Genomic DNA, 13,219 nt, shown 5'->3' with positions numbered 1-13,219 from the left:
TCAATAAAGAAAAAAATATTTGAAAAAAAGTTATTATGTTTCTGAATGCGAAAATATTCACATCCACAAGTCTTGTTAGAAAAATACTTTCTCAATTCTTGAATTCAGTTAAAAGGAAGTAGAAGCCTGGAGGAAGAGGGGGAAGCTGGGTGTGAAGCTGAAAAGAACTTAAGAGATCTTACAGTCACAGCCCTTCCTTTTTACTTACAGATCCACAACAGAGAAGTACGTATCAGTTTCACCTCTGTCTGACTAAGAATCTAACAAAATTTCAGAAATCTCAAATCATATGAATTTATTAAGACACTGTATCCGTTAATCTTTTTTGTTTATAATCCTCACCTGGGGATATTTTCCCATTTATCTTCAGAGAGAGAGAGAGAGAAACATCAATGTGAGAGACACATTGATTGGTTATCTCCTGCATGACCCAGACCAGGGCCGGGGAACGAACCATAACCCATGTACATGCCCTTGACCAGAAATGAACCCACAGTTCTTTGGTCTGCAGACCAATGCTCTAACTGCTAAGCCAAACTGGCCAGGGCAGTATCCGTTATTCTTAATTACTCACACTAGTGAAGAAAATGTGGTTAATCTAAAAAAATCTGTTTATTGAACATGAAATTCAACATTTTTGGGACAGATTTACCTTACTAATTTTGATTTTCTTACTATGTTGTTATTAAAATTAAGCAACAAAACAGGTATGCTGAGAGAGAAAAAGAACCTGGTCAGATCTGCTATCATAAAATAAATACTATTAATGTTATTAAACACTGTCAACATTCAAAGACATCGTCATTTGCATTTTGAAATACATTTATGTTTTTCCCAAATTTAATTATAAAGGCATTCTAACTCAGTGTCAAAGACAAATATCTGACAGCACTGGTAAATGTAGTATTGTTTGGGCACAGTAAACTTCAAAGTTTATTGTTTATTGTTATTTAAATGTTTAGTGAGATTTTGTTGTAACAATATTTTTGCTTAAAATAAGAGGACCATCAGTTAGACTAACAAATGTTTTGCTGTTCCATGATTTTCACTGTATTTTAATTTCATCTGAATCACAACTATTAGCCTTAGAACAAGCATATTATAGCTTTCTCTCCAGCACAAGTTCATATAAAATGCCTTTCCGGATATGGTCTGTGTATCTCAGTGGTTAGAGCATCGGTCCATGGGCACCAAAGGGTCTCGAGTTCGATTCTCAGTCAAGTGTATGCACCTAGGTTGCAGGTTTGATACCTGACCCATCCCAGGCATGTTCAGGAGGTAACTGGTCGATGTATCTCTCTCATACTGATGTTTCTCTCTCCCTTCAGTGGGGATTAACAAAAATATTAAGTAAATAAAAATGCCCCCTACACACATTTATAATTCCCAAGAGAAAATTTAACACTAAGTGCTGTTCAATGGCTTGTGAGTGTTTAGCACATTCTTCAGCATTTCAAAATGGCATGCCATATGTAGGTATACTATAGTAAATTATTCTGTACAGAGGACTCCTAGATCATAAACAGTCCCCTCCAACATCCTAATCTTTTTTTATTGGAAAAGAAAAAAAAGAGCCAAGAAACATTTACAGAGCAGTTAAGGGTGTGCATTTTCTAACAGCTACTATGGGAAACAAAAGACATAATTCTTGTCCTAAAGCGAGTCACCTAGTGAAATCATTCTCATTTCTACAGGTCCTAAAATCGTGTAGTTACCAAAAAGTCTGGCAAACTGTTAAGAGAGGTGTGCAGCTGTCAGAAAAAAAACAAGTTATTTCACCGAACACAGAATATGCTCTTGTATTTAAGACACTTTTGAAGAAATAAGTACACAAGTTACACACTGACAGATTCTACTAAAATCAAAGGCAACCCAGTGGTGCAACAAAGAAAGCATGATGCTTTGTCCATACTTGAATGTGCTAACAACATGAGATTTATGTGCTATATAAAACCGTTCTGGAGAGATTTATGTGCTATATAAAGCCGTTCTGGAGTTAAAAAAAAAAAATCTGTTGGCTAATCTTTATCGGTTAACAAGAAATTGAAAACTACTTTTCAATTATTACCGTTAAGAGGATGTAAGACGCAAAGGACAGTCATTTCGGGGCCCTACATATACAAACAATCAAGGGAGTGTCTACAGGGAAAAGAGTGGAGCTCAAGTTTTGAATCCAATGCCCCGAGGCTTACACATTTACTACAGCGAATTAGTTCAGTTTACAGAATTTGAGAAAAGAGGCGGAGGTGTGGAGAGCGACAACACGCAGGGACCTCTCTGTCGAGGAGCGTGACTGCAAAATCACTTCCTGGGGAAGGAGGAGTAAAAGGGAAGTTAAGAGGCCACCCTGACCAGGAAGTGACTCGCCCTAAACTAGCCTCAATCATATCGAAAGATGGGGGGATGGGTTGAGCCCCAACAGCTCAAGGCGGTAAAACTGCCTCTTATTTTTTTCAATCCTCACCCGAGGATTTTTTTTTTTCCTTCTTCATTTATCTTCAGGTGGAGAGGAAGGGAGGAGGGAGAGCGCGAGAGAAACATCTATGTGAGACAGACACATAAACTGGTCGCCTCCGCCACGAACCCAACCGGGGCCCAACGGAATGGCAACCGAGGTACATGCCCTTGACCGAATGGAACCCGCGACTCTGGTCCGCGGCCCCACGCTCTAATCACTGAGCCCAACTGGCCAGGACACAACTGCCTCCTAATACGTCCGACATCACAATCGTCCCCTCGGGAAATTATAGAGAAAAGTCCACGCTCGACTCAGTAAGGAAAAGGCTCGTCTCTTGCAGAAAGGCCACAGGGCTGTGCATCAGGTCCGGGAGGAAAAGAGAGTTGAGAAATGGGGAACTGGGGCCACTGAGCCAAGGGAAAGACCCTCAAGAGAAGAACGTCCCAACTGCGGAAAGCGTATGCCAGTACGGTCTAAGACGCTTCTTTCTCCTGGGGACCTTTCCAGGGTTCCCATGCAGCCGGGTTGGGCCCCTGTTCCCTGTCGCGGGCGGAGGAGAGAGAGATGGGCGCACCCCTTACCTTCTCTTCATCCGACACCCGATCCTCGAAGTCGGCCATCTTGGGCTGCTCTGGCCCAGCCGGGTCCGGGCGCGAGGCAGGCCGGGAAGGAAGCTGAGTGATGGCATTGCCGCGGGGGCCGTCGGAAGGACCCGCCCGGAAACGCCGACCCGGAGGACGCCATGTCAGTTACGGGCGCGGGGGGTGGGGGAGGCTCCCATCGCCAGCGCCCCAGGAAATCGCCTTTGCCTGAAATTATTTTAAGTCTAATATCGTTCTCACTGTGTTACATTCCTGTCCCCATTCATCTGTGGGACGCGGGGACCGTGTTTTGACTGTTCTTGGCGCCGGAGCTCCATCCGACCAAATAACAGTTGCTACTCCTATAGGTTTTCCCAGCACCCGTGATTTTCATGGCAGCCGAGTCCAAATGGCTAAGCGCTGCTCGGTCCCTGCTCGATCGGTAGCTTTTCGAAGCCCAGGAAGGGTATGTGTGTGTGAAAGGTGACCCTCACTCGTATGGAAGCAAAAAGCGCTTCACTCCGGGGTCCCGGCTTAGTCCAGTTTCTCCAGAGTAGGTGCCGCCATTCGCCCCTTCCCGCCCTCGGCAGGAATAGGTAGCCCCAGTCCTGGGACCCTCCTTCACCTTCCAAATCTCGGTCCCCGATCCCTGGGTACTCCGCCTTCTCTGAGGCCAACTTCAGGTCCGCCACTATCCCAGGATTCCCGACTCCCGGTTTCCTGCCCTTCTCCCCTCCCAGCGCCTCAGGGAGCGGCAAGATGGCGGACGGTGACGGTCTGGGCGAAGCTGCGGTTGCTGCGGCTTCTCCTGCACCTGCTCCCGGCCCGAGCCTGCCGCTGGGCTGGAGGGAGCGGCTGCGGGCCGGGCTGGCGGGGACTTGGGCCTCGCTGTGGTTCGTGGTGGGGCTGGGGCTGCTTTACTCTCTAAGGGTCCCACTGAGGCTGTGTGAGAATTTGGCAGCGGGTGAGAGGCCCAGACTTTTCCGGGGACGGGTGGGGGGCCAGGAGAGGTGCCCCGGGCAAAGGCCAAAAGGCAGAGAGTCGGTGGTCACTGGAAAGCTTCGGAGGAGTCGGTGGTGCGCGACCAAGTGGGTTATTTTTCGCTTGGGCCGTAGCTCCGCAGCCGACTGTCAAAACCGGAGCTGCAGCTACCTGCTCCTTTCGGGTACTAAGATCCGCCCCTGTTGTCCTCGGTTACCGGAGGGAAAGCTGCCACCTGGCAGATGAGAGCTTTTGCAGACTTGGATGCAGAATTTATACATCCTCCCATACCCCACCACCATTGGTAGATCCCTCGAAAACAGGCCTTTGAGTCTCCCCACGCTCGTTTGAGGGTGCCCAGCTCAGACACCAAAGATGAGCACTTCTGCATTCGAACATCTAAAAAAAAGAAAATGCCGTGATCTTAGCCAACCATTCTTCTGTTTTAAAATAGTTCTGTCAAGATATAGTTTTCGTGATCATTTTTGTCTGTTCTTTATGTGGGCTTCATCTTGAGGAATAAAATAGAAAAGTACAGGTAGTAAAACGAAAGAGGGCCACAACCAGCAGTGGGTTCTTTCCTGAGTTCGTTCTTTCAACATTTGTAGAGAGCCTGCTGTGTAGTCGGGGCTAAGGAGGGGTTCTGCAAATACTACCCTTTAGCAGTAGCCAGGACCGCTCACCATGTCGTTAGGGTGTTTCAGCCCAGGCTCTGAGCAGCTGCCTCATGACAAAATGGAAGTATTTCTGTTGTGTGATCACTGTGACTATCAGTACCGTGGTTTGTATTTCTGTGGCAAGAAAAGGCAAATGTCCTCCTTTCTATTCCATGAGATGACACGAAATACCGAGATAATGCTCTGAAATATTTTGGACTTATCAGTACATAGGCACTATGTAAATTAATATATAGCTAACACTAAAACAAGCTAAGTAAATTGGTTTTCTTACACTGTTTGAAGGAGCTAAATTGATGTCTCTAACAGGTTAATGAAGTGCTTACTGGTGGTTTTTATGCCCAGTGAAATGTTATTCATTGAGTTTATCATTTATTTTTCTACTTGTTAACTAGGTACACCATTTAGACAAGACTAGTTAACTATTATGAATTTTTATTTCTTTCTAAAATCCAAAGTATTTATGAGACAGTTATTTCAAGTGAAGAATTTGGTCCAGACTTTCAGTGAGTCAGGTGCAGGGAGGGAGCTCTCAGTTTGTTGCTCCTCTCTCTCTTCAGCTATCTTCTCTCTCTAGCTGACATACCACATATACACACTGTTTTCTTCCATCTAATTTGAAACACTGGGTTCTGTCTCCAAAATAATTAGGGGATGGTTTTAAACCTCCTTTGTAATAGGATGTTTGTTTAACTTATCCTTGTAGGTTTACAAAAGTTCTTATCTAAATTATGATTGACTAGTTATTAGTTTTATTCTCAAAAGCAAGCTAAATTGTCTCATTTTGATTTGCTTTTTAAACAAATTAACAGCATAAAACCCTCCCCTACCTGTGTGAAAGCAGACTATTTATTTTAATTTATTGATTTTAGAAGAAGGGGAGAGAGGGAGAAACATCTATTTTTATTCCATTCATTTATACATTCATTGATTGATTCTTTTATGTGCTCTGTGGATGGAACCTGCAACCTTGGTGTTTCAGGAGGATGGTCTAACCAACTGAGCTACTCTGCCAGTTGAGATACCTGAGATACCTGGCGAGGGCAAGGCAAAAATTTTAAAGATAGGATACAATGGGACTTTAAAGTAGCTTTTTAAAAATTACAACTTTTCTCAAATGAATCTCATACTAGATATTAATCCACTTATGTTCCTCCACTCATAAAGACACCTGCATATTTGTAACTTGAGCCCTTTGAATTTGCATTTTTTTCAACTTTGATTTTTTTTTTTCCTTTTGGCAGTGACAGTATTTTTAAATTCATTGACGCCCAAATTCTATGTGGCACTTACAGGGACATGTTCTTTGATATCAGGACTAATATTTGTAAGTAGTTTCCATTTCCTTCCTGCTTTTGTGTTTATCTAAAGATCAAATCTCTTTATATGGTTGCAATAATTATAAATACTTATAGATCATCATTCTCAAAATGTGTTTAGCATTAGAAAAACCACTGCATCTCCTCTCCACTTTTAAAGACTGACAGTATTCAATCCATTGTATTCTGTAGGAGACTGAGAGGTGGATTGCAACTAAATGCTTGCAGGGCCCAATTTAGTAACAAAAATGATGAAATGGGCACAGTGTAAGAATTGAACTCCTTATTTACTTTGAGGACTGGGTAACTGGACAGTACATGCTTCTTCTAGAAGGGGCTAAAGCTTATTGTTGCTGTGTGGACTTGTAGAACATTATTACCAGATCTTCCAATTTTTCAAATGATTCCAAGAGAACATGGATATACAAGTTTTTATATAAGATCACAAAATACTTTAATATTGGCAACATTGGGCAAACTAAAAATTTACCTGTGTTTTGAATTCAGCCTGTAGGCTGCCAGTTATTCTTTCTAGAGTGTTTAAGAACAAGGATTTAGAGTCAAGTTAACCATTATTTTAGTGGTGTGACTTAGAGTGAGTTAATTAACTTTTTTATGGCTCAATTTTCTCAGGTGTAAACTAGGGGATAATAACAGTATCTACTGCATAGGATTATGAAAACTAAATAAGATAAGGTGTGTAAAAGCTTGTAACAACCTAGTAGCTCACACAGAGTGAACAATTAATTAATTTGGGCTATTGTTATTCTGAGCAGTCCTACAATAAAGAAGCCTATTTAACTTTAATTCAGCTTTTTCTTGTCTTATTTGACTCAGCTAGCATTTTTAAATTAAAAAAAAAATAAATTTATATCCTTTATTAACATCCCTAGGAACTAGTTAAGTGTTTCTGAGAATAAACTTTGGAAAAATTTACATAAAAATCTTAGTAAGTATTATGGCATGCATGGCCAATTAATTTTTCTGTACTTTTTTTCTCATCTCTAGGTGGTGCTCTCCAGCTATAGTAGAAATAACACCATTTGTATTGGAGTGTTTTGATTTTGTCTTTTTTTGTAAGAACTAACACTTGACCATTTGTTAAAGTGAAATTCCAGACAAGAAAGATATTTTTCTCTTGACTTAAAAAAAATTATTGAGGAATTCAGGATGAGTACTGTGGGTTAGTATAAGCCTCAAAATTTATTGATTTATAAAGCCCACACATAATTAAGCATATTTAGTCAATAGCATATAAGAGTCTAAATAAAGAAAATAAGCTATCTTTAAACAATTGATGTGGTAGAAAAAGCATTGGTCTTAGAACTAGAAGATGTGGCTTTAAGTCTTGACTCTGCCACTTGACTCCACTAATAACTTTGGGCAAGTCACATAAATTCTGTTGGTCTTAATTTCCTCATTTATAAGAGGGGAGAAATTTACAGATATCTTTTTAATTTTATTTATTGATTGATTTTAAGAGAGAGAAATATTGACTTGTTGCTCTACTTATGTATGCATTCACTGGTTGATTCTTGTATGTGCCCTGACTGGAAATTGAATCTGCAAACTTAATATATCATGGGATGATGCTCTAACCAACTTAGCTACCTGGCTAGGGCTACATAGTATCTTTTTAAACCAAAGTTTTTAAATTAGGAAATTCAAGTAATATTTTAAAGCTTAAGTTGTGTCATTACTCTTGCGAAATCGATGAGTTTTCATTAGCAAAGATTATTATGTTTATAATTTTTTTTATCCTCACCCAAGGACATTTTTCCATTTTTTTGTTCAGATAGAGTGGGAGGAAGAGAGAGAGAGAGAGAGAAACATCGATGTGAAAGGGACACATCGAGTGGCTGCCACTCACATGACCAATCAGGGCCGGGGACAAACTGCAACCGATGTACACGCACGCCCTTAGCAGGAACCGAACCCGAGTCTCTCTGGACCGCAGGCCAATGCTCTAACCGCTGAGCCAAACTGGCCAGGGCTATAATTTTTTTTATCACCTGGATTTACCAAACTTGTACACATACACACACACACACTTACATACACACATACACTGAGGTATGTTTGGGAGGCAGTCTGTATAATGGTTAGAACCTGTGAAGTCAGGCAAACCTGAGTAAGAATCCCAGCTCTACTAAATACTGGTGGTATGAACCAGAGCTAGTCATTTAAAGCTTGAATAGGTGTCCTCTCTGAAATCATTTGTGGGAATTAAATGACATCATGCACGTAAAGAACTTGGCACGATGCTTGATCAGTATTAACAATTACTCATTTGTGTTAAAAAGTTGATGTAAAATGTGAAAAAGACTAACATTATATTAATTTAGAAACACCAGCACTTCATATAGTGATAGTTTGTCATTGTTGCCTTTGTCATTGTCCCTGACTGTGATCCAATATAAATCTTGTCTTTTCTGTCACATGAGTAATTTCTGCTTTTGTGATTTCTTATGGTTATTTTAAAGAAGTTCCATCACACTTCTTAGTAAAACATATGATAGAATCCAAACTAGGGCCATATTTGGTGGTGATTAACTGCCTGCTAACTCAGTAAAAGTGAGCAGGAAGAGAAGCCATTCTAGACTGAGCATAAAACAGTGGCATGATAGAAAAAATTCTGTACCCTGGTTTTCTAGTACTTTCCTGTAAATGTTACAGCATTTACTTAATGGAGGAGTTGGGTTGCAGTATAGTACAAAATATGGCATCTTTGTAACATATTTGTTCTGTTGTTTACTGAAGCAGAAAACAACATTCCTAAAGGTTTAAAACTGATGTGTGTGTGTGGGTGTGTGAGAGAGAGAGCAAGAGAAAGAGAGAGAGGGAGGAACTGTGATCATAGCAAAATAGTTTTTAATCTCTTAAGTAGTGGATGTGTTTGTTCTTTAAATTAATACATTTTCCCACTACATTTGGTAGGAGAATAAATAGTCTGTCAGTTGATTTTTTTTTTATCCTCACCTGTGGACATTTTTGCATTTATCTTCAGATAGAGTGGGAGGGAGAAAGAGAGAGAGAGAGAACACCGATGTGAGAGAGACACATCGACTGGTTGCCACCTACACAACCCCAACTGGGGCCGGGGACAAACTGCAACCAAAGTATGTGCCCTTGCGGGAACCAAACCCCGGACTCTGGTCCATGGGTCGACGCTCTAACCGCTGAGCCAAACCAGCCAGGGCTCTCAGTTGATTTTTAAAGGGAAATGGCCCACAAATGAGAGGAGGAAGATATTAAAGTTATTTTACAGTCAAAACATAGAAAACTAGTTACTAGTCATTTGAACATTTTTAGTCTATAAAGTCCCTGATTGATCATTGATTATTCATTCAGCAAATATTTATAGAGAGCCTTTTAACTCTTAGACACTCTTTTAGATGTTGAGGATACCATGGTAAGTGAATAAACACAGATTCTGTCCTCATAAAATGTGGTCTACAGGTGATATGGACATTGATTTATTCATTTGACAGATTTTTAAAATTTATTTTAATCCTCACCCGAGAATATATATATATATATTTTTTTTTTGGTACATGCCCCTAGTGGGAATCGAACCCGGGACGCTCTGGTCTGCAGGCCGACACTCCAACCTCTGAGCCAAACCGGCCAGGGCAAGAATATTCTTACATTCATCTTCAGACAGAGTGGGAGGGAGAGAGAGAGGGAAACATTGATGTTAGAGAGACACATTGATTGGTTGCCACCTGCCCGACCCCAGTTGGGGCTGGGGATGAACTGCAACTGATGTGCATGCCCCCACCCAAAATCAAATCTGGGACTCCCTCGTATGCAGGCGACGCTCTATCCGCTGAGCCAGACCAGCCAGGGCTATTTGACAGTTTTTTATCAAGTACCTACTGGTGTCACAGTGTTTCTAGCGCTGGGCTTGCAGCAATGGACAAAATGAAAAATCCTGACAGCTGTCACAAGGGATGGGGGAGGTGAGGGGATTGAGCAAAAGGGAGAAAAAAAGAACTGCATTTGCTTTGTACCATAGATTTTGTAACATTATGTTTTCATTTACATTTCTCTTAAGATTTTTTTGATGTATTCTTTGATTTCTTTGTTAACCCATTTGATTGTTTAGTAGCTTGTTGTTTTGTTTTCCCATGTTTTTTTTCCTAGTTTTCTTCTTTGAATTGATTTCTAATTTTATACTGTTGTGATCAGAAAAAGATGCTTGATAAGATTTTAATTTTAAAAAATTTATTGAGGCTTGCCCAGCTGGTGTTGCTCAACGGTTGAGCGTCGACCCATGCACCAAGAGGTTGCTGGTTTGATTCCTGGTCAGGGCACAGTCAGTGTGCCCAGGTTGTGGGCCATGCAGGAGGCTGCCCGTTGATGTTCTCTCTCATCAATGTTTCTATCTTTCCATCTCTCTTCCTCTCTCTCTAAAAATCAATAAAGAAAAAAAATTTTTTTTTAATTTATTGAGACTTGTGTTTTTTGGCTTAACGTGATGTAATTTGTAGAATGCTCCATGTATACTTAGAAAATGTGTTCTGCTGTCTGTGGATGGAATGTTCTGCAATACCTATTAAGTCAACCTGTATAATATGTCTTTTTATTTTATTTTATTTTTTTAATCCTCACCCAAGGATATTTTTTCAAATATCTTCAGATAGAGTGGCAGGGGGTAGAGAGAGAGAGAGAAATATCAATGTGAGAAAGACATATTGACTGGTTGCCTCCCGCACAACCCTGACCAGGGCCAGAGATGAACCGCAACTGAGGTACTTGCCCTTGGCTGGAATCAAACCTGTGACTCTTTGGTCCGTGGGCTGACAACCGCTGAGCCAAACCAGCCGGGGATATAATGACTTTTTGGGACAAGTTTTTTTGTTGTTGATTTTGTATCTGGATGATCCATTTATTGATTTAAATTGGGTGTTGAAGTTTCTTACTATTATTACTATAATACCAATTATTTCCCTTTATATCTGTAAATTTTTGGTTTATATCTAGGTGCTCCTATATTGTGTGCATAGATGTTTGCAAGTGTTACATCCTCTTGTTAGATTGATCCCTTTATCATTATTTAATGTCATTGTCTCTTTTTACAATTTCAGTTTTAAAGACTTATTGTCAGATATAAGTATTGCTACCCCAGCTTTCTTTTCCTTTTAATTTGCATGACATATCTTTTAAAAAATATATATGTTTTTGTTGATTTTTTAGAGAGAGAGAGAGACAGTGTGTGGCAGAGAGAAACATCCATCGGCTGCCTCCTGCATGCCCCCTACTGGGGATCAGGCCTACAATCTGGGCATGTGCCATGACCTGGAGTCGAACCAGTGACATATCTTTTTTTATCCCTTCATTTAATCTGTGTTTTTATATCTGGTGTGAGTCTTTATGGGCAGCATATGTATGGGTCTTTTTTCAAAATCCCTTCTACCACTCCTTGTCTTTTGATTGGAGCACTTAGTTCATTTACATGTGAATTACTGATAGGTATGTACTTATTGCCATTGTATTTTTTCTGTTTTTTTTTTTTTTTTTTTGCATTTATCATTAGGTAGAGCGGGAATGGGGGGGAGACAGAGAAACATTGAGGTGAGAGAGACATCTATTGGTTGCCACCCACATGACCCCAACCGGGGCTGGGGACAAATTGCAACCCAGGTTCGTGCCCTTAGCAGGAACCGAATCCAGGCCTCTCTGGTCCGCGGGCTGATGCTCTAACCACTGAGAAACCGGCCAGGGCTTTTCTGTTTTTTTTTTTTTTAATTTTGTTTTTATTCACTTTTTAATCCTCACTTGAGGATATCTTTCCATTTATCTTCAGATAGAGTAGGAAGAGGAGAGACAAAAACACTGATGTAAGAGAGACCTATCAATTGGCTGCCTCCCGCATGCCCGGACCAGGGCCGGGGGCGAACCACAACCGAGGTACCTGCCCTTGACTGGAATCAAACCTGCGACTCTGATCTTCAGGCCAACACTGTAACTGCTGAGCCAAACTGACCAGGGCTGTCTTTATTCTCTTATTTTATCCTTTTCTCTTGGGCTTAGATCACTTTATTTATTGTTATATTTGAATATCTCTCTTTAATTTTTTTGAATCTATAGGTGTTTGGTAACCACAACCATGAGCTTCATATATAACAACATGTGGTTTAAAGTAGTCCATTTTATTTTATTTTATTTTATTTTATTTTATTTTATTTTATTTTATTTTTCTTTGGGATCAGAATATACTCAAAAACATTGAAGTGGTGCAGATGTTTTAAATAGTAAATCAAAAGCACATGCTGTTGGTTGCTACAAGAATAAGTTTGTGGTTACTACTACTAATAATGCTAATAGTGGAAAAACCTAGAATGGTTGTTAGTCTTGAGTATAAAAGGAAAACACAAAGCAGTACTATGTAATAATAAAGTCTTCCAATGAAGTCTGGTTCCCCTACTTATATCGTGTGAAGATTCAAAACAAATACATGAAAAGTTTACCTTTTTGAAAACTTTGGAAAACTCTATCATAGAATGGTGCTAGTATAGTGGGAGGGATCAGTGTTCTCGGTATTTAAAATAATAAATAACGAATAGAATTGAAAAATAAACACCATAAATGAATTTTTTCATCTTTTGTCTTTCTCTAAGCCTCACTTGGTTCTTAATAGTTTGAGAATCTTATAAAGATATATGCAATATAGCAAATGACACTTAACCAAATATTACTAGTGAGGATTAGTCAAAGAGAAAATAAGCATGGAAAATTAATGAGGCACAAAGGCTTTGATTAATACACAAAACGCTAAAATAGTTAGGCCGCAATTGTAAAGTAGCTCATTTTAAGTTAACAGTTGCTTGCTCTGGCCAGTTTGGCTCAGCAGTTAGAACATCAGCCTGCGGACCAGAGAGTACTGGGTTTGGTTCCCGCTAAGGGCATGTGCCTTGGTTGCAGTTTGTCCCTGCCCTGTGGGGTGGTATGAGCGGCAACCACTCAATGTGTCTCTCTCTCTTCCTCCCTCTCTCCCTTCCGTTCTATCTGAAGATAAATGCAAAAATGTCCCCAGGTGAGGATAAAAAATAAATAAATAAAAAAACCACAATTGCTTAAGTTGAATCCTTCCAAAACTACTACACTTATTGCATTCTCCCTACATACTACGTTTATGACGTCATATTTCATACTTTTTCTGTATGTTTATCCTTAAATTATTTTAGATTACCCTGGTCT

General features: G+C 40.2%; 2 protein-coding genes across 14 annotated transcripts in view; one reads left to right on the top strand and one right to left on the bottom strand.

The window, feature by feature from the left end:
* CAPZA1 (capping actin protein of muscle Z-line subunit alpha 1) overlaps window positions 1–3,136 on the bottom strand; it is a 46,931-nt gene extending 43,795 nt beyond the window's left edge. For all 4 annotated transcript variants that reach the window (XM_036271861.1, XM_036271863.1, XM_036271862.1 and 1 more), the window contains exon 1: window positions 3,040–3,136. In XM_036271861.1, coding sequence (XP_036127754.1) covers window positions 3,040–3,078 — 39 coding nt within the window. In that variant the 5' untranslated portion in view covers window positions 3,079–3,136. The remainder of the gene's footprint in view (window positions 1–3,039) is intronic.
* Window positions 3,137–3,600: 464 nt separating this feature from the next.
* Window positions 3,601–13,219, top strand: part of ST7L (suppression of tumorigenicity 7 like) — a 147,031-nt gene continuing 137,412 nt past the window's right edge. For 4 of the 10 annotated variants that reach the window (XR_004960849.1, XM_036271850.1, XM_036271853.1 and 1 more), the window contains exons 1-2: window positions 3,601–4,003; window positions 5,942–6,024. Coding sequence is in view for 6 of the 10 variants with exons in the window: in XM_036271850.1 (XP_036127743.1) it covers window positions 3,799–4,003; window positions 5,942–6,024 (288 nt within the window). In the remaining 4 variants the exon portion in view is untranslated. Of the gene's footprint in view, window positions 4,004–5,941; window positions 6,025–6,947; window positions 6,966–7,089; window positions 7,200–8,868; window positions 8,884–13,219 lie in introns of those variants that run through there. The other 6 variants (XM_036271852.1, XM_036271857.1, XM_036271858.1 and 3 more) reach the window with 6 other exon arrangements.

Source organism: Molossus molossus, unplaced genomic scaffold, assembly GCF_014108415.1.
Source record: "Molossus molossus isolate mMolMol1 unplaced genomic scaffold, mMolMol1.p scaffold_m16_p_20, whole genome shotgun sequence".
Taxonomy (NCBI): domain Eukaryota; kingdom Metazoa; phylum Chordata; class Mammalia; order Chiroptera; family Molossidae; genus Molossus; species Molossus molossus.
The sequence above is the reverse complement of the archived record's forward strand: the minus strand, read 5'-3'. Positions and strand labels throughout refer to the sequence as shown.